A 25,773-nucleotide genomic window follows, 5' to 3' on the forward strand; every position below is an offset into this window, starting at 1 on the left:
CATTCAACGAATTTACTAATATCTTCTACAATCTGACCCGACAGCAGTTTGATCTTGGTAGCAAGGCTCTTATATATACTTTAACACATTTCTCAAAATAAAGCTTTGCCTCTACATATAGCATTTTTTTTACATAGCAATTTTTTTCAGTTACACGTAGAAACAATTTTTGACAATTGGTTTTTGACAGTTTAAGATTCAGATCCCCCCCTCCCTTTTCCTTCTCTCACTCCTGCCCAAGGCAGTAAATACAGAGATATAGTGGTTAGAAAGATCTATAAGAAGCAGATCTCGTACTTTCATGTAATTCCTATTTCCATGTGGTTCATGCCGTGCAGAAGGCACATATGTCACGTACAGTAAAACAACTCGTGAAGGAAATGAAGTGGAGGATGGCATGGTTTTATCTGCCACCAGACTCCAACAGCTCCTTCTTTGATTGTGGATAGCATTTTTCCATATGAGTCTCTACACACAGTAACATCTTAACAGAGGACAATAGCTACACTTGCCAGGTATGGTGGTTGTCACTTTGAAGGCTCCATAAAAGTAGTTGAGTACATCTGAATCACCCAGTTTACTAAAAGTAAGACTCATCATTTATGACCTTTTGATTTCCTTCACTAACCTACTGTCTATGATAAATGGATTCCAATGTACCAATTCACTGTAGCACCTAGAAGCAATTCTCGTTTTCTCCCTCTTTACCGATATTAGCTTGTTTTGTAGTTTTCCTTAACAAAGTGGAAATTGTATGAATTAACATAGCACATTAGTGATACTGATAAAGTGATTCCTATCACGTTAACCTAGGACAGAGCAATATGAAAAATGAAATGTATTTCCTTACCTGACAGTTCAGAGTCTCCTTTGACTCCTGCCCTTATGACAAGCCAAAGAAAGATGTGATGCAAAGAAAACATTGTCTTTTTCATTTGCTTGCTTGATTTCAGTCTCTTTAAGCTGTTGAAAGATTATAATACAGAGGGAAATAGGTCTTCACTTTCATAATCTCTTTATTTCTCTAAAGTGAGAAATGGGAAATGAGGAAATAGGGGCCAATTTCATGAGAAAAGTCACACAGGAAGTTCTGGGTTAACAAGACCTATAAGAATTAGTTCTCATGCATAATACTCTTTGGGAAAACAATATGACTTTGACTTTAAATTATGTCTAATAGTTTCATGTTACATATAGTTTAATAAAGATCTTAAGGAGAGAATACATCAAACCCTCATTATAGCAATAAACTTTCAGAATATTTCCATTTTGAGGGGGTTACACTTTTTTTTGAACTTTTTCTCACCTAGAAAGAATGTTTCCATTGATCCTTTGGAAATGCCAAATTGTCTATAAATTATAGAAATTATAAGAAAACCAAAGGTTAAGATGACATTTATAGAAACTAATAGTTGGGTAAAAGTCTAAAATTAAATTAAAAGTGGAGAGGGGAAAGGTAGAAATATGTTAATGACCAAAATATGTATCAATTATATTTTTTAAACAGATTATCTTTCCTTAAGTATTTCTAGATTTCTTATAGGTTTGCACTTTGGCATATCATGTAGCTTTTTAAACCTGTTTCCTCATCTATGCAGTGGAGAGAGCATGAACTTATGTTCTTTCTACTTCTCAGTTTCAAATTTTATTTGACCTGTATCTTCTGTATAATTGGCACTAGGAACATATATCACAGAATCCTTGAGCTAGAAATGATTTGAAGTTCACTCAACCCAGCCTGCTGATCACAACTTTTTATTGTTCTTTCATTTTATCTATTTACATAATCTGCAATTTAAAAAAATATACAATTGGGGCAGCTGGATAGCTCAGTGACTGGAGTGCCAGGCCTAGAAATGGGAAGTCCTGGGTCAAAATTTAGCCTCAGGCACTTCCCAGCTGTGAGACCCTAGGCAAGTCACTTGACCCTCATTGCCTAGCCTTTACCACTCTTCTGCCTTGGAACCAATACACAATATTGACTCCAAGATGGAAGGTAAGGGTTTAAAAAAAAAACAGCAACATACAATTTTGAGGAAAATTGCAAGCAGAAATAACCTATCTTAAATTGGATGCTTTTCTATAGGGTTTTGTGTTGTTAATTATTGATTTATTGTTTTCTATAGTTTTGCAATGTGGAATTCACAATTTTGCATACATACAAACAAAAATATTTTCTAAAATTGGTTCTACAAATGCTACTCACATGTTTGCAGATTATATTATATAGTCATAGGAGTATAGGGTTAGAGATTCAGAAGTAGATGAGACCATCAAATCAATCTTCATTTTACAAATGAAAAAGCTGAGTTCTAGACAGACATAGCATGTTGGAAGTCACCTAAGTAGTAAGTAACAGAGCTGGGATGTGATGTCACAAAAATCTGTGAAAAAGCCTCTGAGGTACAAAAGGTCTGAGCTTATCTATTTATTGGTAAGGTTAGCAGTTACCAAAATTAGAAGTCAATGGTCCCTCACTAACCCTTTAGACTCCCTGACTCAGAATTGCTTTTGAAAATACAGTTCAGTGGTTACATATGATCCAGAATTCTTCCCCAAACTAAGGTTGCAATTGGTTCCTTCTTATACTATCTGACCACCTGACCACCTTGTCATCAATTATCATGGTGACCAGAAAATCCAAATTAGGTCAAAATTCACTTGATTGATAAGAACCAACCCCACAATTTCCTCCCAGAATTCGTGGTGTTAGGGAGGGGGACATAGATGTGCTCTTCTTCCTGGAATAATCTTCTAAAGGTCTCTTAACCACTAATTCCTGTACCAGCAGAAGCCAGCATAGGAAAATATGTTGAATCATCCTTTATCCATCTTCACTATCTCCCTTAAATAGCATCATGTTTTGCTAATTTATTGAGCTTTGGCATTAGATCTACACATTAATACTGTAAGCCTGAGGGCCATAAAGCTTAGTTATAATGATAAAGCTTGATTATAATGGCTATTATTATGATTAACAAAACTCAACTATAAATCAATAATCAGTAGTCAACAATTACCATTTTCATGGTGAACCCAGATTTTTTGATAACAGATTGAACACTCTTTCTCCTGGGCAACTCTTCTTCCTTGACCAGTCCAAAAAACCCCAAAACAAAACAAAACACAAAAACTTTGAAGAACTAGAAATTTGACAGAATTTCAGCTGTTGGTCAGTACAAAACCACCATCTTGTTTGACTCACAGGCTTTTAACTAACAGACCAGTCTCTGGCTACCATTTGCTTTTTATCATGTGTGTTTCATCATGTCTGCTATGATAATCTTGTTCCAACTCAGACCATCCTCCCAAACTTCACCAAGTTGCACAGATTAAAAATAATAATTATAATGCATATGTACACACACAAGGCCATGTAAATCATCTCAAATGCTAATAATAGAATGCTTCTCATTTCGAATCTACTTTACAAACTTAAAAATGAAGAAACTGAGGCAGACAGTTAAGTGCCTTGCCCAGGGTCACACAGCCAGGAAGTGTCTGAGACCAGACTTGAACTCAGGAAGATGAGTCTCCCTGACTCCAGGCCCAGCACTCTATCCACTAAACCACTAGCTGCCAAGCACAACTTATAAAGCACCAAAGATCAGATGCATCATAATATTTAAATGAATGAAAAAAAAATCTGACTTTCTACTATACAAAATATATGTTTTGCATGAAAGACACTTTAAACAATTTTAAATGATGAAGATTAAATTTGACAAATATCTCAACTCCAAAAATAACCTCTAAATAGTGATTAGTCATTTAGTTGGTCCATTTGATTATTGACTCACCCAATATACATACATACATACATACATACATACAAGTTATAGGATATTTACTGCCATTGAAAATGCCTACAGTTCTTCCCTACCTATACTTGTGCCTCTATGGAGAAAATAGAGAGGTAGAGGATGAAGTTTTAGAATTTTGTCATTTTTTTTAGAATTTTTGATAATTTGATAATTTATAATTTTCTTAGCTGTTGTTTTAAATCCCTTACTTGCCAAGGTCTTCTTTGAAGGCCATCCAATTTCTATGTTATCCCAATATTGCTGTATACTTTTTAAAAGATTCCTTAACACAAACTCAAAGAACATATGCAACAAACACAATGTGTGGATTAAAGCACCAGAAAATCCCAGCTAAATTAGGTTACTCTCTACAAGCATGAATATAAAGAACAGCTTGACTGATAGACAGAGTAGGTGGCCACCTACATGGTTTGATTTTAGAGACTTTCCTTTCTCCTATGACATGGGGAAATTCCTTAATTTTAAAGGCAAAGATAAGACCAAAAATGCGAATAAATCTGGGAGAGGGTTTTGTCTTAAAATTAGAAATATCTAAATGTCTGACCTCAGTGCTTTTTATATAGTAAATACTGAATAAATTTAAAATGAGTTTAAAAATGAGCATTTAGTGAGGATAGGTTTTTAAATGGGAAAGAAAAGAGATGAAAAGCTCGAAAAAGGTAGGAAAGATGGCAGATAAAAGTAAAATGGGAGACTGAAGAGGAGAAAATAATTTTATATCTTACCTGGAGACATATATGCATATACAGAGAATTTTTGGTGAGTTTTTTTAAGAGAATATTTTGTCTGAGATTGTTTTGTTGTTCATTTTTTAAAAAGAAGAGTAGGACTGGAAGAGTGATTTGTGTAGAAACAATAAAAAATATAATTCTGATAGAAAGTTCATTGGACTCTATTTATATCTTATATATATATACATATATATAAATATATTTATATATAATTATATACATGAGAGGAAGCAGAGTCCCTGCCCTCAAAGAGGTGATAAACTCTTAATATGAATAGTCTAATTTACACATTATGAGTCTAGGGTCTTTACAATTAATTTCTCAAAACATTCTGTATTCATAAGAACAAAATTTATGTGCAGTCTTTAGTTAGGGGTACTTCTCATCTGCCACAACCCTTTACTAACAGGAAAACAGACCAGAACATGTGGCATTTGTTGCTAGCACCGCCCAAGTCCTTTGCTCAGGAACATTTTTCTAGTAGCTCCCAAAATTGAATAATGGATAACAATTGTCTTACCTTGATTTCCTGTAGTGAGGTATGAGAAAAACAGAGTTTTCCTTCCTATTTCAGCTATTTCAAGATAATGCAATTGATGAAAAGCATATAAGAATATCCATTTTCACAGAATCCCATATTTTCCAAAACAAGGGAGAAAGAATATATGGGGGAAAGCCCCCTGGGTTTTAGAATTTGATACTGATAAGGCAGTAACAGAGAACTTTTAGAAAGAAAGATATCACTAGCCAGGAGGAACATTAACTTCAATCTTAAGCAAGCCCCTAAAAGGTTTGTTTTCAACAAAATGGTCATTTGGTACCAGGTTGGCTATTTTTCTGTAAAGGGGAGGAAATATCAGGTATTTCAAAATCTTAAAAGATGAGCATCTACAAACTCTTCATCTGGCCATCCAACTGATTCTGATAAGGCTTGTGGTCTGGTTAAAATGAGAGTTATGTACGTCTATTTCCGTTACAGGAAATTCCTCAGTATAGAGCTTTTCTCAAGTGTGTGTTTTTTCTTGTAATACTAACTGAAGAACATGTGCAAAAGTCATAACCTCAAGGGTGAACAAGCCTCTTCTGCCTTTTTTTTTAATATTGAAAGAATAAATGGGGGAGGGAGGAAATTCCATTCAATATCCCTTATATGAAATAATTGTTTGGTCTAATTTTCTTTTGGTTGGTTGGTTGATTGGTTTTACAGGAAGGGAAATAACTTTTACTTAACAGTCTTGAAAGTTCTTAGAGTTTCTATTTAAATAAAATGAAACTAACAATGTATGATGTAATCAAAACGGATATACAAATTCTAGAAATAATTTAAAATATTTAATAAATACCAGTGGTACGTAAATGGAATTATAGTACATACATTCAGAGGAATAAGGATAGAAAACATGCAAGAAAGAAGGAAGCTTGTAAAATCCCCTCTATCTCCGAAATTCTTTCAGTGAGATACAGAGGGAAAAAACAAAACAAAACAATAAAGAGTACAAAGGTATTGATCATTTTAGTCTCACTGATATCTCCAGGCAGACAATAGCTGAACAGATTCTATTTGTCTGTTTGTTCTGGGACTAGCAGAAAATCATTAATAGTAATCAAAGGCAATTGTGGAACTTGGCTGTTATCTTATGAAAAAATGCAAAAGAGAACTGTTTGCAAAGATTTCCCAAGGGATCAATAAAAATGGAGGAAGAAAGGCAAGAGAAAAGGTGGAAATACTGCTTTAAATAAAACTTTGAACAGGACCATAGGTGACTGAACCACCAGGGAAACAAGCAGGTAGGTCATTCAAGTAATATTTCTGTTGCTGTATGTAATGTTCTTCTCATGCTACTCATTTCAGTCTTCATAATTTCAGGTAGGTATTTCTATAGTTTTTAAATTTTTATTTAATTGATTAATTTAGAGTATTTTTCCAGGATTACAAAAATCATGTTCTTTCCTCCCCTCTCTCCAACCCCCTCCCATAGTCCATTCACAATTCCACTGGGTTTACATGTGTCACTGATCAAGATCTATTTCCATATTATTGATATTTGCACTAAGGTGACCATTTAAGTTTTATAACCTCAATCATATCCCCATTGACCAATGTGATTAAGCAGTTGTTTTTCTTCTTGTTTATACTCCCACAGATAGTTTGAGGTCTGGTACTGCTAGGCCACCTTCCTTCACATTTTTTTTCAATATTAACCTTGATATTGGTTTTTTGTTCTTCCAAATGAAGTTTATTATAGGGTTTTTTTCTAATTCAGTAAAAATGTTTCTTGGTAGTTTAATGAGTATGGCTCTAAATAAATAAATTAGTTTAGGTAGGATTGTCATTTTTATGTTAGCTCATCCTACCCATGAGCAATTAATGTTTTCCCAATTATTTAGATCTAGTTTTAATTGTATGGATAGTGTTTTGTAGTTGTGTTCAAATAGTTCCTGTGTTTGTCTTGGCAGATAGATTCCTAAGTATTTTATATTGTCTGGCATGATTTAAAATGGAATTTCTCTTTCTAACTCCTGCTGCTGAGATGTTTTGGAAATATATAGAAATGCTGATGATTTATATGGGTTTATTTTGTAACCTGAAACTTTGCTAAAGTTGTTGATTATTTCCACTATCTTTTTTGGTGAATTCTGTAGGATTCTTTAAGTAGACTATCATATCATCTGCAAAGAGTGATAGCTTATTCTCCTCATTACCTATTTTAATATTTTTAATTTCTCTTTCTTCTCTAATTGCTACTACTAGTGTTTCAAATGCAATGACAAATAATAGAGGTGATAATGGGCATCCTTGGTTCACTCTGGATCTTATTGGGAATGATTCTTATTTATCCCTATTGCAGATGATGCTTGCTAATGGTTTTAAATATATACTGTTTATTATTTTTAGGAAAGGCCCTTCTATTCCTATACTTTCTAGTGTTTTCATTAGAAATGAGTGTTATATTTTGTCAAAGGCTTTTTCTGCATCTATTGAGATGATCATGTAGTTCTTGTTGGTTTGTTTGTTGATATGGTCAATTATGTGGATGGTTTTCCTAATATTGAACCATCCTTGCATTCCTGGTATAAATCCCACCTGATCATAATGAATAACCCTTGTGATCATTTGCTGGAGTCTTTTTGCTAGTATCCTATTTAAGATTTTTGCATCTATGTTCCCATTAAGGAGATTGGTCTACAGTTTTCTTTCCCTGTTTTTGACCTTCCTGGTTTTGGAATCAGTACCATATTTGTGTCATAAAAAGGAATTTGGTAGAACTCCTTTGCTTAATCTGTCAAATATTTGTATAATATTGGGATTAGTTGTTCCTTGAATGTTTGTTAGAATTCACTTGTGAATCCATCAGGCCCTGGGAATTTTTTCTTAGGGAGTTATTTGATGGCTTGTTCAAAATTTTTCTGATACAGGATCATTTAAGAATTCTATTTCTTCTGTTAATCTAGGCAATTTATATTTTTGTAAATATTCATCAATATCACCTAGATTCCCATATTTATTGCCAAATAATTGGGCAAAATAGTTTTTAATGATGGCCTTAATTTCCTCTTCATTAGAGGTGAGGTCTCCTTTTTCATGGTTTTCTTATTTCCTTTTTTTTTATTAGATTGACAAGTATTTTGTCTATTTTGTTTGTTTTTTCAAAGCACCAGCTTCAGTTTTATTTATTAATTCAACATTTCTTTCACTTTCAATTTTATTAATTTCTCCCTTAATTTTTAGGATCTCTAATTTAGTTTTCATCTGGGGAATTTTAATTTGCTTGCTTCCATGTTTTTTTATTTGCATGTCCAATTCATTGACATTTGCCCTCCTTAATTTGTTAATATATGAACTCAAGGATATAAATTTCCCCCTGAGTACTGCTTTGGCTGCATCCCATAGATTTTGAAAGGATGTCTCATTATTGTCATTTTCTTCAATGAAATTATTAACTATTTATATGATTTGTTCTTTAACCAGTTTTGTCATATCGTTTAATTTCAAATTAATTTTTGATTTGGTTCTCCATGTACCCTTACTAATTATTAATTTAATTGCATTATGATCTGAAAAGGTTACATTTGTTATTTCTGCTTTTTTGCTCTTGTTTTATATGTTTTTATGGCCTAGTACATAGTCAATCTTTGTGAATGTACCATGTGCTGCTGAAAATAAGGTGTATTCCTTTTTGTCACTATCTATTTTTCTCCATGTATCTATTAATTCTAATTTTTCTAAGATTTCATTCATATATCTTACCTTTTCCCATTTATTTTTTGGTTTGATTTATAGAGATATGATAGAAGAAGGTTTAGGTCTCCTACTAGTATAGTTTTACTATATTTTACCTCCACTAATTTCTCCTTTAGAAATTTGGATGCTATCCCATTTGGTGCATACATATTGATTACTTATATTTCCTCATTGTCTATGCTGCCTTTTATCAGAATGTAATTACCTCCCCTATCTCTTTTAATCAGATCTATTTTTACTTTGGCTTTGTCAGTTTTCAGGATTGCAACTCCTGCCTTCTTTTTCTCAATAGAGGCCCAATAGATTTTGCTCCAGCCTTTGATCTTTCTGTGAGTGCCTACCTGCCTCATGTATGTTTCTTGTAGACAATATATGGCATATGGTAGGATTTTGGTTTCTAATCCATTCTGCTATTTGCTTTTGTTTTATGGATGAGTTCATTCAATTTACATTTAGAGTTATGTTAACTACCTCTGCATTCCCCAACATTTTGATATCCTCTCCTAGTTCTGCCCTTTCTTCTTTCGCTATATCTTTTTAATCCAATGGTTTGCTTTTAATCACACCCCCTCCCTTTTTGTTTGCTTCTTATTTTATTTTAGTCTCTATTAAGTCCCTCCCCCTTTCTTTCCTTTTTTGTACTCCCTGCCCCACCCCACCCCTTAGTTTATTCCTTGTTACTTTCCCTGTAGGGTAAGATAGAATTCTATACCCCAATAGATCTAGATGTTCTTCCCTCTCAGAACTGATTTCACTGAGAGTATGGTGTAAGTATTTCCTATTAGCACTCTCTTCCTCTCCTTCTTATAATAGTATTCTTCTCCTCCCCTTCCCATGTGCCTCTTTGTGTGATATCAGTTATCTTATTTATCTTATTCCTTCAAGTTTTTCTTGGTGCCATCTTCTAGATCTTCCTTTTTCTTTTCATTTCTTTTTTTTGCATATCATCCTAGATCACTTATTAACCCAATCTTTACCTATGAATAATTCTTCTAATTATTATACTAGTGAATATAATTTTTGAGTTACAAATAACATTTTCCCATACATTACTATAAACAATTTGACCTTATTGAAGACATTAAAGAAGAAAATTTAAATAAGAACATTTCCCCCTTTCCTCTCTCTTATTTAGCTTTTCATGTTTCTCTTGATATTTGTGTTTGGAAATCAAACTTTCCACTTAGTCCTGGTCTTTTCTTTACAAATACTTAGAAATCTATTTTGTTGAATGCCCATACTTTCCCCTGGAAATATATAGTCAGTTTTGATGGGTAGGTGATCTTTGATTGATGACCCAATTCTCTTGCCTTTTTGAATATCATATTCCAAGCTTTGCAGTCCTTTATTGTGGAAGTAGCCAGATCTTCTGTGATTCTGATTGGTGTTCCTTAATATCTGAATTGTCTCTTTTTGGCTTCTTGTAAAATTTTTTCCTTTGCTTGGAAACTCTTAAATTTGGCAATTATATTCCTGGGGGTTGACTTTTGAGGATTTAGTGTAGATGGTATTCTATGAACTCTTTCATGGCTATTTTGCCCTCTTGTTCAAGAAAATCAGGGCAGTTTCCTTGGATAATTTCTTGTAGTATGATGTCAATGTTTCTGTTTATTTCTGGGTTTTCATGTAGAGCAACGATTCTCATATTGTCTCTTCTAGACCTGTTTTCTTGGTCAGTCATCTTCTCAGTGAGACATTTCATGTTTCCTTCAATTTTGTCAATCTTTTGATTTTACTTTATTAATTCTTCTGTTTTGCAAGATAATTGGCATCTAATTGCCCAATTCTGGTCTTTAAAGACTGCTTCTCTGCTATAATCTTTTGATTTTCCACAATAATCTTTTGATTTCCCTTTTTGCTTTGGTCTATCCTGCTTTTCATGGCTTCCAGTGGTTTAATTTTGGTCTCTAATTTATTTATCATTTCATTTGATTTCTGGGCTTCTTTCTCCAATTGGGAGTTCCTGTCTTTTAAACTGTTATTTTCTTTTTGAACTATTTTTCACTTTTCTTGCCAATATTCTTTCATCTTTTTCATAAGCTCTGATTTAAATTCTTCAAGAGCTTGTGGCCAGTTTTCATTTTTGGAAGGTTTGGATGCATTTATTTGTTCATCCTCTTCTGCTATTTCCTCTGTAGTCTGGATTTTTCCTCCATAAACATTATCCTTGTTCAAAACCTTCTTCTTGTTCTTGTTCTTGTTCTTCTTGTTCTTGTTCTTGTTCTTGTTCTTGTTCTTCTTGTTCTTGTTCTTCTTGTTCTTGTTCTTCCTCATTCATTAGCTTCTAGTTGCCAAATTCTAGTTTTTAAAGAATTATTTTCTATAATGATTCTCTTTTTCCATTTAGTCAGTTCTACTTTTAAAAGATGATTTTATTCACTGTATTTTTGTACCTTTTTCCATTTTGCCAATTCTGCTTTTTTTATAATTGTTAAACCCTTACCTTCTGTCTTACAATCAATACTGTCTATTGGTTCTAAGGCAGAAGAACAGTAAGGGCTAGGCAATAGGGATTAAGTGATTTGCCATGGCTTACACAGCTAGGTGATGTCTGAGGTCAGATTTGAACCCAGGACCTTTCATCTCTAGGCCTGGCTTTCAATCCACTGAGACACCTAGCTGCCCCCACCAATTCTGCTTTTTAAAATGTTATTTTCTTTAGTATATTTTTGTGCCTCCTTTTCCTGTTGAATCTTTCTTGTATCCCTTTAATTTCTTTCCCACATTTTCCTGTTTCTTTCTTATTTTATTTTTTAAATCCTTTTAGAGCTCTTCTAGGGCCTGAGACCAATTATTATTTTTCTTCAAAGTTTTGTATGTAGATTCTTTAATCTCATTGTCCCTGACTTAGTTTGTATCTTGATCTTCCTTATCTCCACAATAATTTTCTATGATTAGGTGGGGTTTTTTTTTTATATTTTCTTGATCTCCCAGATGTTTTCTTGACTTATTTTTATCTGAAATGTGGGTTCTGATCTCAGTTTTTCTTTTTTTTTTTTTACTTATCCTCAGAACAAGTTCTGAGTACCTTCAGGTTTGAGTTCTTCAAAGATAGTATCATGGTCTGTGGACTAAGAGATCTGGAAGCTTCCTTCCACTGATAATTCAGTTTCCCTCAGGGCCTGCTATTGGCTTGCCAGGCCAGGTGCGCTGTGAGTTGCCTTGTCCTGGGTCTTAGAGTCTCACTGCAGGCTTATGCTGGGGCTTCAGATTTCAAGGGGTTGCATGAAGGTCCTCTGTTCATGTCTCATTTATCAATGCTGACTTGGGACTAGGTTTAGAACTTCAAGTGGTGAGGTAGAGGGGAGGTCTGTTGTTGGCTTGTATTTGTGCTCCTTGGTACTGCCTTATTGCAGGCTCTTCTCCCCTGACACTACAGTGAAACCAACCCTCTTTGCCTACCTCCTAAGTTGTTTTCTACAAGAAAATTGCCTCACTTTATCCTTTTGTTAGTTCTGCCATTATAGTATTTTTTTTGAAGTTTTCTTTTAAGATTGGTTGAAGAAGATTCTTAGAAAGATTGGAGCTATGGTTCCTCTATTCTGCCATCTTGGTTCCATTTCTGTGGCTCCAGTTTTTAGCAAATACTCTATATATCCTTGTTCATTGAAAATGCTTAATTAATGCTTGTCAAATTGAGTTTATGAATAATAGTGGTACTGGGAAAACAAAAGCTGTTATGGAATTATTTTATAGCACTAGACAAAATAATAACAAAGCTCATTCAAAGGGAATATCAAGGGTAAAAATGAAAGAAAAAGAGATGAAAGTGATCTAATCTAATAAATTTATAGACAGAAATGCATATACATATATATATATAATTATACTTTTAAGTAGTAATCATCAAAATCATTTGTGACTGGTTAAAAATCGGAAGTTGATAAATTTAACAGTTTAAGTTCAGAATAAGTTGAGCATAGTAAGATAAATTTTGATAAATATAAGGTTCGGAAGGCCTGTGATAAATACTTTCTAATTAACAGCATATTGTACAATATACTGCAATAAATTTCAATCAGATATATGACCTAAATTCAAAAGGTCACATCACCAAAGTAGAAGAAATAGAGAAGAGCAGAAGATACATTTCAGAAATACGGCTAGGGGAAAAATTCTTAACTAATAAAAGAAAAAGGTGGTAAGAAAGATGAAAATTTCAATCACTTAAAATTTGATAGGTTTTTATATAAGCAGATTAAGTCACAAGAATTAGAAGAAAACAATAATTGGGAAAATTTTATTGTAAAAATCTCTGATGAAGTTCTTTTATTAAAGTTAAATATGAAATTGATAACAAATATAAACACAAGATCAGTTCTCTAATGGAGATATGGTCAAAAGATATGAACTGACAATTTTCAAAAGAATGATATAAGTATAATTAATAAGATAAATACAAATTAAAATAATTCTAATGTTTCACTACACATCTATAAGATTGGAAATGACAAAAGATTCAGATGGCAAATGTTGGAGGGGCTATGGGAAGACATATACACATTAATAACTAAGATATAAAATTATGCAACTATTTTGGGAAAAAATTTGTAAATAGACTCCAAAAGTGAAATTACATAGACTCTTGTCTCAAAGAAGTAAAAGTCAAAGTGAATGGAAAAATATATATGAAAACATTTAAATCTTTTGTTATAACAAAGAACTACAGTCAATATAGGTGACTGCTGTCATCAGGTGGCCAACAAGATTGTGGTCTAAACATTTTCTCCAATATTGATGACTTTTCAAGCCTCCCAAAGACAGAAATGATGTTCCAATGATAAAGTTCAACTGTTTCTATGGTAAAGAACACCAAGAATCCAAAAGAACATTTTAAAAATGGAAATGAAAAGATGAAATTGTATTTATTGTGTTTGTATCATTTGTTTTACAATTAGGCCATCTCATAAAAACTTTAAGTAGTATCTATAACTTGGATGCCAAAAGGATTAGTCTCAGTTGTTGCTCAATTGTGAGGAGAAAGTGAACTTAAGAGCTCCTTTTATCAGCCCTAAACTGTTAAGTACACAGTTTGACTTAATTCTGATTCCTGACAAAGGTAACGACAATCATAAAGAGTTGGTATTAGCTTATATATCAATATCAGGATTCTTGGATATTATCTTTAAGACTTTTTTTAGAGTCATTGATAATAACATTTAATAATGTCTTCCTAGAATCTTTATCTGAAAGTATTAGCTACAGGATCAATAAAATGCAATGAATTTGTACTGGAATTTAGCAACTATTAGCTAACCTGCTTTGAAATGTTGGTTCTATCCATCAAAATATTTGTATAAACTGTCAAAATCATATAAGAGCAATTGTGAACATCCAGAAGAGGTCTTTCATCACAGACTGGATGTGATGAGACCACTGACTGTATTGGCCTATGAATAAAGTCAGTTTCAGCTAAAATTTTGGCCTAGATTTTCTTTATTTCTTTAGAGTTACTGACACTCATTGATCCTAAGCTCACTCAGCATCCCTCCTCCACCTCTCATTCTCCTCACCAAGAAGGTTGCATTAATAGATCCAAGGACACAATATAGGTTCAAATCAAACATAACTTATACTAACGCTATGGTCTCCTCTTCCTATTTCCAATGCCACTGAGGCCCCACACATCCAGACTATGGAAGTTTTATTAGGCCTTGACATCCAAGTTGCCCACAATCATAAGGTATCAAAGCCTCCTGGGGACTAAAACCCAGAAGTAAAAATATTGCAAAGCTCTAAATTATTGGTAGTTCTGTATTGCTGCTGCTGGAGAAAAAAAAAGCAGGCTCTGAACTATTTGTACTAGCAGACTTTTATTGTTTTTAAGTTTTGGAAATTTTTATTTAATTAATTAATTTAGATTTCCATGGTTGCAAGATTCTTGCCTAGTTCTCCTACCTCACCACCATCCCATAGCCAAAGTATAATTCCACTGGGTTTTATATGTGTTATTGATCAAGAAATATTTCCATATTATTGATATTTGTACTAACGTGATCATTTAGAATCTATATCCCCAATCATATCCCCATCCACCCATGTGATCAAGGAGTGGTTTTTCTTCTGTTTCTATTCCCACAATTCTTCCTCTGCATGAGGATAGAATTCTTTCTCATAGGTCTCTCAGAATTGTCCTGGATCATTGCATTGCTGCTAGTAGAGAAGTCCATTATCTTCGATTGTACCACAGAGTATCAGTCTCTGTGTACAATGTTCTCCTGGTTCTGTTCTTGGAGGTTATTCCAGTCCCCATGGAATTCCTCCACTTTATTATTCCTTTTAGCACAATAGTATTCCATCACCAACATATACCACAATTTGTTCAGCCATTATGCAATCGAAGGGCATCTCCTCATTTTTTGCTACCACAAAGAATACAGCTATGAATATTTTTGTACAAGTCTTTTTCCTTATTATCTCTTTGGGGTACAAACCCAGCAGTGAAGGGCAGGCAGTCTTTTAGTGCCCTTTGGGCATAGTTCCAAATTGCCATCCAAAATGGTTGGATCAGTTCACAACTCCACCAGCAATGAACTAATGTCCCTACTTTGCCACATTCCCTCCAGAATTCATTACTTTCCTTTGCTGTCATGTTAGCCAATCTGCTAGGTGTAAGGTGGTACCTCAGAGTTGTTTTTATTTGCATCTCTCTGATTATAAGAGATTCAGAACACCTTTTCATGTGCTTATTAATAGTTTTGATTTCTTTATCTGAAAATTGCCTATTCATGTCCCTTGCCCATTTATCAGTTGGGGAATGGCTTGATTTTTTTATACAATTGATTTAGCTCCTTATAAATTTGAGTAATTAGACCATTGTCAGAGGTTTTTGTCATAAAGATTTTTTTCTCAATTTGTTGCTTCCTTTCTAATTTTGGTTGCATTGGTTTTGTTTGTACAAAACCTTTTAAATTTAATGTAATCAAAATTATTTATTTTGCATCTAGTAATTTTTTATCATTCTTGTTCTTTTTAAAAAATCTTTCATTTCGACTTCCGGTCAAGATGGCGGCTTAGAGAAAGCTAAAGTTCAAATCTCCGGAAACCCTTCCCTACCGAACTCAAACTATATGCTCCTAGGGCACCGAAATTCAAAATGAACAATAGCATAGACCCCGGGAATCCTCCTCCTAGACCTGGATCAAAAGGTAACGCCCCCCCGCCCCCCAAAAGCCAGAACCCGAGAACACTTGGACCTAAGGGGTAGGCAGAAGGAAGGTCCCAGGACCCATCTCCCTCAACCCAGAGCGGTGAGTCCGAGGCATCAGAGGGAATCTCAGAGCCTCAGGGCCGGCTATTCTGAAGGCCGCTTCCTGAAAACAACCTGACTCAGACGAGGGGGCACCCAACACAGACAGGAGAGAAACAGAGAGAGATGTGGGGAGCTTGTAACCCCCTGGCTGGATCCTTTCATCTGAGTCTCAGGGAAGGTCCCTGCCTCAGGGCATACTCAGTTCAACCCAGGAAAAGCTAATCCTATCAGGAGCCCTCAGAGCTACGGTAAGCCGCAGCCCCTCCCCCCCTCAGAGTGCTGGCTCTTCTGGCCAGCTAAGACACAGAAACAAACACCGCGAAAAGGGTCAAGCCAGGCTCAGAGTGTGGAAGTAAGGCAACAGAGAAGCATCAGGAGGGATCTGAGGAGGGCAGTAACACAGAAACACCAGCAATTCCTGGCTTCCCCGGGAAGACAAAACAACAACTGCATAGAACAGACAATCTGCCTAGGGCTAAAACCTCTGAACACCAGACAGAGATAAGAAAAGCCAGTCCTCCCCACTCAGATAGAGATGGCAAACTCCACAGAAGCACAAAAGCCCCAAAATTCCAAGAAAAACAAGAAGAAGGGGGCGACTTTGGACACATTTTATGGAGCAAAAATACAAAATACAGAAGAGATAGAAGAGGAAACACAATCAAATGCTCTGAAACCTTCCAAAAGAAAAGGAAGCTCTCCACAAACCCATGAAGAATTTGAATCAGAAATGATCAAAAAGATGGAAGCCTTCTGGGAGGAAAAGTGGGAAATAATGCAAAAGAAATTCACTCATCTACAAAACCAGTGTGACCAAAGTGAAAAGGAAAACCAGGCTTTAAAGGTCAGAATTAGGCAACTTGAAGACAACAAGCAAGAATTAATAAAGCAAAGACAAAAGACCATGAAATTAGAAGAGAATATAAAATATCTCACTGACAAGGTCATAGACTTGGAAAATAGAGGGAGAAGAGACAATTTAAGAATAATTGGACTACCAGAAAAGCCAGAAATAAACAGCAAACTCGACATCGTAATACAAGATATAATCAAAGAAAATTGCCCAGAGATCCTAGAACAAGAGGGCAATACAGACACTGAAAGAGTTCACAGAACACCCTCTACACTAAATCCCCAAAAGACAACTCCCAGGAATGTAATTGCCAAATTCCAAAGCTTTCAAGCAAAAGAAAAAAATCTTACAAGAAGCCAGAAAAAGACAATTTAGATATAAAGGAATGCCAATCAGGGTCACACAAGACCTTGCAATTTCCACTCTGAATGATCGTAAGGCATGGAACATGATTTTCAGAAAGGCAAGAGAGCTGGGCCTTCAACCAAGAATCAGCTACCCAGCAACACTGACTATATACTTCCAAGGGAAAGTATGGGCATTCAACAAAACAGAAGATTTCCAACTTTTTGCAAAGAAAAGACCAGAGCTTTGTGGAAAGTTCGATATCGAAAAACAAAGAGCAAGGAATACCTGAAAAGGTAAATATGAAGGAAAGGGAAAAGGAGAAAAATGTTATCTTTTACTTTTACTCAAACTCTCTTCTATAAGGACTACATTTATATCAATCTATCTATATTAACATGTGGGGAAAACATAATGTGTAAATAGGGGGAAAAGAAAAAGCAAATAGAATAATCTTTCTCACACAAAGATTCACATGGGAAGGGGAGGGGAAGAAAACTCCTATAAGAAGTAGAGGAAGAGAGTTTTTACTTAAACCTTAATCTCAGGGAAATCAACTCTGAGAGAGAAGAACATCCAGATCCATTGGGATCTTGAATTCTATCTTACCCAACAAGGGAAGGGAGAAGGGAAAACCAAGGGGCGTAGCGAGGAGGGAACACAAAAAAGGAAGGGGAAAAGAGGGGGTGGGAGAGGGAACAAAAAGGGAGGGACTAGAAAGGGAAACATATCAAGGGAGGGGACAAGGGGGACTGATTTAAAATAAATCACTGGACTAAAAGGTAGAGCAGAAGAAGAAAGGTTAGAATTAGGGAAGGCTATCAAAATGCCAGGAAGCCCACAAGTGACAGTCATAACTTTGAACATGAATGGGATGAACTCACCCATAAAACATAGACAAATAGCAGAATGGATTAGAATCCAAAACCCTACCATATGTTGTCTTCAAGAAACACACATGAGGCAGGTAGACACCCACAAGGTCAGAATTAAAGGATGGAGTAAGACCTTCTGGGCCTCAACTGATAGAAAGAAGGCAGGAGTGGCAATCATAATATCTGATAAAGCCAAAGCAAAAACAGACTTGATCAAAAGGTATAGAAGGTAATTATATTTTGTTAAAAGGGACTCTAGACAATGAGGAAATATCACTAAACAACATGTATGCACCAAATAATATAGCACCCAAATTTCTAATGGAGAAACTAGGAGAACTGAAGGAAGAAATAGACAGTAAAACCATATTAGTAGGAGACTTGAACCAACCATTATCAAATTTAGATAAATCAAATCAAAAAATAAATAAGAAAGGGGTAAAAGAAGTGAATGAAATCTTAGAAAAATTAGAATTAATACACATATGGAGAAAAATAAATAGGGACAAAAAGGAATACATACACCTTCTTCTCAGCACCACATGGCATATTCACAAAGATTGACCATACATTAGGTCACAGAAACATGGCATACAAATGCATAAAAGCAGAAATAATAAATGCAGCCTTTTCAGATCACAAGGCAATAAAAATAATGATTAGTAATGGTACATGGAAAACCAAATCAAAAACTAATTGGAAATTAAACAATATGATACTCCAAAATCATTTAGTTAGAGAAGAAATCATAGAAACAATTAATAATTTCATTGAGGAAAATGACAATGGTGAGACTTCCTTTCAAACCTTTTGGAATGCAGCCAAAGCGGTAATCAGCGGTAAATTCATATCCCTGAGTGCATATATTAACAAACTATGGAGAGCAGAGATCAATCAATTGGAAATGCAAATAAAAAAACTCAAAAGAGATCAAATTAAAAACCCCCAGCAGAAAACCAAATTAGAAATCCTAAAAATTAAGGGAGAAATTAATAAAATCAAAAGTGATCAAACTATTGATTTAATAAATAAGACAAGAAGCTGGTACTTTGAAAAAACAAACAAAATAGACAAAGTACTGGTCAATCTAATTGAAAAAAGGAAAGAAGAAAAGCAAATTAACAGCATCAAAGATGAAAAGGGGGACATCACCTCCGATGAAGAGAAAACTAAGGCAATCATTAAAAATTACTTTGCCCAATTATATGGCAATAAATACACCAATTTAGGTGATATGGATGAATATATACAAAAATACAAACTGCCCAGACTAACAGAAGAAGAAATAGAATTCTTAAATAATCCCATATTGTGAAAAATAGACTCGAATACAGGACTACAATCCCCATGAGCCTTTGCTCCACTTCCCCAGAATGCCTTGTAATCTCACCTGGGCCGAGATCGAGAAGGGATTTAAGCTCATTCAAGGCTTTTGAGAGGGGGCTTGGCTTTTTTTGGACTGCCGTTTTGCAGCAGGAGCGTCTCTTCCATGATGTGAGGTTATTTGTCTAGGCCTCTGGCCTAGGCACATGTTTCTTACTTGTATATTCTTAATCTTTAACCTTTAATAAACCTCTAAAAAATATAATACTCCTTGCAGAGAGAAACTAATTTCTACCTGCCTCAGTCTCCCCATCTCCCCTAAATTTTAATCTTTACAATATCAGAAAATGAAATCCAACAAGCCATCAAAGAACTCCCTAAGAAAAAATCCACAGGGCCAGATGGATTCACAAGTGAATTCTATCAAACATTCAGAGAATAGTTAATCCCAATACTATATAAACTATTTGACATAATAAGCAAAGAGGGAGTTCTACCAAACTCCTTTTACTACACAAATATGGTACTGATTCCAAAACCAGGAAGGTCAAAAACAGAGAAAGAAAATTATAGACCAATCTCCCTAATGAATATAGATGCAAAAATCTTAAATAGGATACAAGCAAGAAGACTCCAGCAAGTGATCAGAAGGGTCATCCACCATGATCAAGTAGGATTTATACCAGGGATGCAGGGCTGGTTCAATATTAGGAAAACCATCCACATAATTGGCCACATCAACAAGCAAACCAACAAGAACCACAGGATTATCTCAATAGATGCAGAAAAAGCCTTGGATAAAATACAACATCCATTCCTATTAAAAACTCTAGAAAGGATAGGAATAGAAGGATCGTTCCTAAAAATAATAAACAGTATATATCTAATACCATCAGCTAATATCATCTGCAATGGGGATAAACTAGATGCATTCCCAATAAATCAGGAGTGAAACAAGGATGCCCATTATCACCTCTACTATTTGACATTGTACTAGAAACACTAGCAGTAGCAATTAGAAAAGAAAAAGAAATTGAAGGCATCAAAATAGGCAAGAAGGAGACCAAGTTATCGCTCTTTGCAGATGACATGATGGTCTACTTAAAGAATCCTAGAGATTCAACCAAAAACTAATTGAGATAATCAACAACTTTAGCAAAGTTGCAGGATACAAAATAAACCCACATAAGTCATCAGCATTTCTATATATCTCCAACACAGCTCAGCAGCAAGAACTAGAAAGAGAAATCCCATTCAAAATCACCTTAGACAAAATATAATACCTAGGAATCTATCTCCTGAGACAAACACAGGAACTCTATGAACACAATTACAAAACACTCTCCACACAACTAAAACTAGACTTGATCAATTGGAATAACATTAACTGCTCATGGATAGGACAAGCCAATATAATAAAAATGACCATCCTACCCAAACTTATTAATCTATTTAGTGTCATACCCATTGAACTCCCAAAATATTTCTTTACTGATTTAGAAATAACCATAACAAAATTCATCTGGAATAACAAAGGATCAAGGATATCCAGAGAAATAATGAAAAAAAAAACACAAATGGTGGGAGCCTTGCAGTCCCAGACCTCAAACTATATTACAAAGCAACAGTCATCAAAACATTTTGGTACTGGCTAAAAGACAGAAAGGAGAATTAGTGGAATAAACTTGGGGGCAAGCAACCGCAGCAAGACAGTATACGATAAACCCAAAAATCCCAGCTTTTGGGACAAAAATCCACTATTTGATAAAAACTGCTGGGAAAATTGGAAGACAGTGTGGGAGAGATTAGGAATTGATCAACACCTCACACCCTACACCAAGATAAATTCAAAATGGGTGAGTGACTTAAACATAAAGAAGGAAACCATACGTAAATTGGGTAAACACAGAATAGTATACATGTCAGACCTTTGGGAGGGGAAAGGCTTTAAAACCAAGCAAGACATAGAAAGAATCACAAAATGTAAAATAAATAATTTTGACTACATCCAATTAAAAAGCTTTTGTACAAACAAAACCAATGTAACTAAAATCAGAAGGGAAACAACAAATTGGGAAAAAATCTTCATAGAAACCTCTGACAAAAGTTTAATTACTCAAATTTATAAAGAGCTAAATCAATTGTACAAAAAACCAAGCCATTCTCCAATTGATAAATGGGCAAGGGACATGGATAGGCAGTTTTCAGATAAAGAAACCAAAACTATTAATAAGCACATGAAGAAGTGTTCTAAATCTCTTATAATCAGAGAGATGCAAATCAAAACAACTCTGAGGTATCACCTCACACCTAGCAGATTGGCTAACATGATAGAAAAGGAAAGTAATGAATGCTGGAGGGGATGTGGCAAAGTAGGGACATTAATTCATTGCTGGTGGAGTTGTGAACTGATCCAACTGTTCTGGAGGGCAATTTGGAATTATGCCCAAAGGGTGATAAAAGAATGTCTACCCTTTTATCCAGCCATATCATTGCTGGGTTTGTACCCCAAAGAGATAATGGGGAAAAATACTTGTACAAGAATATTCATAGCTGTGCTCTTTGTGGTGGTCAGAAATTGGAAAACAAGGGGATGCCCTTCAATTGGAGAATGGCTGAACAAATTGTGGTATATGTTGCTGATGGAATAATATTGTGCAAAAAGGAATAATAAAGTGGAGGAATTCCATGGAGAATGGAGACCTCCAGGAAGTGATGGAGAGCGAGAGGAGCAGAACCAGGAGAACACTGTTCACAGAGACGAATACACTGTGGTATGATTGAATGTAATGGACTTCTCCATTAGTGGTGGTGTAATGTCCCTGAACAATCTGCAGGGATCTAGGAGAAAAACACTATCCATAAGCAGAGGACAAACTGTGGGAGTAGAATCACCAAGGAAAAGCAACTGCCTGACTACAGCGGTTGAGGGGACATGACAGAGGAGAGACTCTAAAAGAACACTCTAATGCAAATACTAACAACATGGCAATGGGTTCGAATCAAGAACACATGTGATACCCAGTGGAATCACGTGTCGGCTATGGGGGTTGGGGGGAGGAAAAGAAAATGATCTTTGTCTTTAATGAATAATGCTTGGAAATGATCAAATAAAATATTATAAAATTTTTAAAAAATCTCCTGAGATGGGCTATAGATGATGACCTGTAAAAGGCCTCCTGATAAGGTGGTTGCAATTGACAGACTTTAGCCTATAATGGGAGTGTCCTTGCATCTGAGGATTAGGCAATCATAAACATTCCCATATTTCTTAAAAAAAAAACCCAACAACTTTGTAATAGTAAATATTGCTTCTATGGTAGGAGAGAGGAAAGGGCTAGGCAACTGGAGTTAAATGACTTGTCCAGGGTCACACAGCTAGGAAGTGTCTTAGATCAGATTTGAACACCAGTCCTCCTGACTCTGAGCTTGGCTCTCTACGTTCCCATACTTCTGAAATGATATCTCAAAGACTAGGGCACCTCTTGAAAACCCCTCAAAATCTAAAAGATCTCTCAGCCCTCAGAACATCAGAGTCTTCCACTAAAGTGTCTTGAATTTAACTGATTATGGACCACTAGTCTTCCAGAAAAATTGATATGGGCTCAGAGCTCTGCCTCAGTTTCACCTTATTGCAAATTGGCTTTTTGTGGGCCATATTCTTGACAACTCTGGTGGGACTTGAAGCTTGGACCACAAGGCCCTTTGGCTGCCTTCACAGAGGGTGTCATAAAAGGTGTTTCCGAGATAAATTTTGCCATTGACTTCCCTGAGGAGGATGATCTTAAGAGGTTGGATTTCCCTTGATCTTTGCTACCCAAATCCTCTGAGCAACAGGAAGTCTCTTCAAACTGCAGATGGTGAATCTGCCTTCATTTCTAAATTTATAGACTTTTTACTTTGATTCTGAAAAAAAAAACTCCCTAATTGGGTTTGAAAAAAGGAACTATCCACCATTTCTAACATAAATTCAGTATTTCTGAGTTAAATACTTCAGTAAGGTAGGGTTTAGAACAGTCAGATGAATTTTAAAATTGTAATAATTAATAACTGATTTTAGCAGTGGGGAGCCATGAGAATGTAAAAGAGCACACCAAATGTTTTTACCTGCTTTCATCTTATTCTTTGAAAAGAGAACTCAAAAAACTAGGTATTGGGAAAGTTTCATACCCCTAATATCACTGACTTTTTCCTGCAGCTGAAAATCTGGGAAGTCAGCCAACGTGTGCTCTTGAAAGACATTTCCTTTTTCCTTCTTTAGTTTCATTTTTTCCTTAGAATTTTTTAGTACAAAATAAAGCTTTCAAGTGTAAAATTGATTTTTAATTGATCTTAAACCTTTCTTTCCAAATAGGAACCTTTCTTTTATTTTGGAACTTTTCTCTATGTCTCTCTATGTTGGAAACACTACATTGTACCTCTTATTCATGAACTGGGGGACAAGGATTAGGACTTAATCTTCTGTTTGGCACCCTCTTATGATCCTCAGTAGGCTCACAAGTTCTATGAACTGGTGTATTAAGCTTGGTGGCAGCTGCCCTGGAGTTGTTACGAGCAGACAGCAGTGACTGCCATCTCAAAAGAAAGGGCTACCAAATGGAACATCTTTAGCGATCTGAAGGAAATATCTGTTATGATTTGTAGGTCTCCTTTATATCCATAAGGCAGGACCAGTGACTGGGTTCCTCAGCTGACTCATATGGCTCCTTGGTAGGGAACACCTGTTAAGGCCACTCGATTTTCTTTTGAGCTATGAGTCTGGACACCATCTCTGGCTAGACTTCTTGAGCAATCTTTGCAGTCATAGGATGAAAATTGTTCTGGCCATGAAGGCATTGGGATTTTCATGCCCATGAGGCCAGCAACATTAGACTCAAAGGAGCAGAGAAGAAAAGAAGTTGAACCATGCTACTCTTCAAGACAGTGATCCCAAACTCTGAACCCCTGGAAAATGAGCTACAATTACAAGGAATTAGAAAGGAGGTTTGGGTTTTCACTGACAGTTTCCTGGAGATCATCATCAAATTAAGCCTCTTAAAGCAGCTCTAATATCTTCTGAATGGGTGAGCCTTAAAAGACAGAGGGAAATTCTTTGCCTTCTGTAGAGCAGTCCCTTAGGCAACTAGAAGAGACATTAGTACAACTTCATTATACTTTTTAAACAAGGGAGAATTATCTCTTCAGCAAATAAGGGATATCTTAAAAGTGAAACCAGACATCCTCCACCTAGAAAGAAAGACAGAACCTTGAGGACTCTAGACTCCTGTTAGTGAACCTATGGCATGTGTGCCAGTGTGCTAGAAAGGACTGGTCCCTTTCCCCTCTCCACATGTGCCTGAAGACATTTCTCTGCTTCTCTGCCCAGCAATCCAGTGGGAACACTTTCTCCCTCCCCTACCTGGGTCTCCATGGTTACATGTTTCATGCTCCTCCCTCCCTAGCTCTTTCCTCCCCCCTTCCAAATCTAAAAAGCAGTTCCACTGGGTTACACATGTATCATTGTTCAAAATCTATTTCTGTGTTATTCATATCTGCAGTAGAGTGATCCTTTAGCATCAAAACCCCAATCATATCCCTATCACATTATGTGATCAATCACATACTATTCTAATGCATATCCGTTCCCACAGTTCTTTCAGAGAAAATCTAAGAGAGTTCTAGGAAGCAGAATTCTTCCCCAGGTACACCAAGAATAGAATAGGGTCAAACAGGAGCATTCCCACGGGATCCACTTTAGGCAAATTTTTGACATCATAGGAAAGATTCAATTCCCCATTCAACCAATAACATAGTTAATTAGCTGCCTTCTTACCAAAATTTCTAGTAAGGAAATTCTGCCTAGATATACTCCAAGAGGAGGGCCTCATTTTGTTGATTTTATTTTCTTTTTAGAGTATTTTAATCAATGTATGACTCAAACCCCATACCCCATGATGGAATGTATGGATATCGATAAACAACTTAAGACTACACCTGCTAAATTCAAAACACATTAGGAATGGCCTATTTTTTGAATGCCATCTTCAGGTATATTTGTGTCATATGTCATAGAACTAATGTTTCATCACTTCAAGAAACTAGAGCAGACCCTTGTGACTCAGTTTACATTATAAGACATTTTCCCACCTAGGTAAATTTGAGCCTAACCTCAAAGCAAATAAACTAAGGAATTGTACTGATGCTCTATAATAATGTCTGATTTTTTCATTGGAAAAAAGCATCCTATTGGTGACTTTTCATTGAATAATATATGCTAGTATAGCACTACTATAGTGAGGAATCAGATTTAAAATTGTCATTTGATTACAAATAGTAGAGAATAGAAGA

General features: G+C 35.4%; 1 protein-coding gene across 1 annotated transcript in view; it reads right to left on the minus strand.

Annotated features, from left to right (window-relative positions):
* IL18RAP (interleukin 18 receptor accessory protein) overlaps positions 1-1,285 on the minus strand; it is a 35,092-nt gene extending 33,807 nt beyond the window's left edge. Inside the window, exon 1 of the mRNA XM_056808514.1 lies at positions 851-1,285. Coding sequence (XP_056664492.1) covers positions 851-935 — 85 coding nt within the window. The 5' untranslated portion in view covers positions 936-1,285. The remainder of the gene's footprint in view (positions 1-850) is intronic.
* Positions 1,286-25,773: the final 24,488 nt, after the last annotated feature.

Source organism: Monodelphis domestica, chromosome 8 (assembly GCF_027887165.1).
Source record: "Monodelphis domestica isolate mMonDom1 chromosome 8, mMonDom1.pri, whole genome shotgun sequence".
Classification (NCBI taxonomy): domain Eukaryota; kingdom Metazoa; phylum Chordata; class Mammalia; order Didelphimorphia; family Didelphidae; genus Monodelphis; species Monodelphis domestica.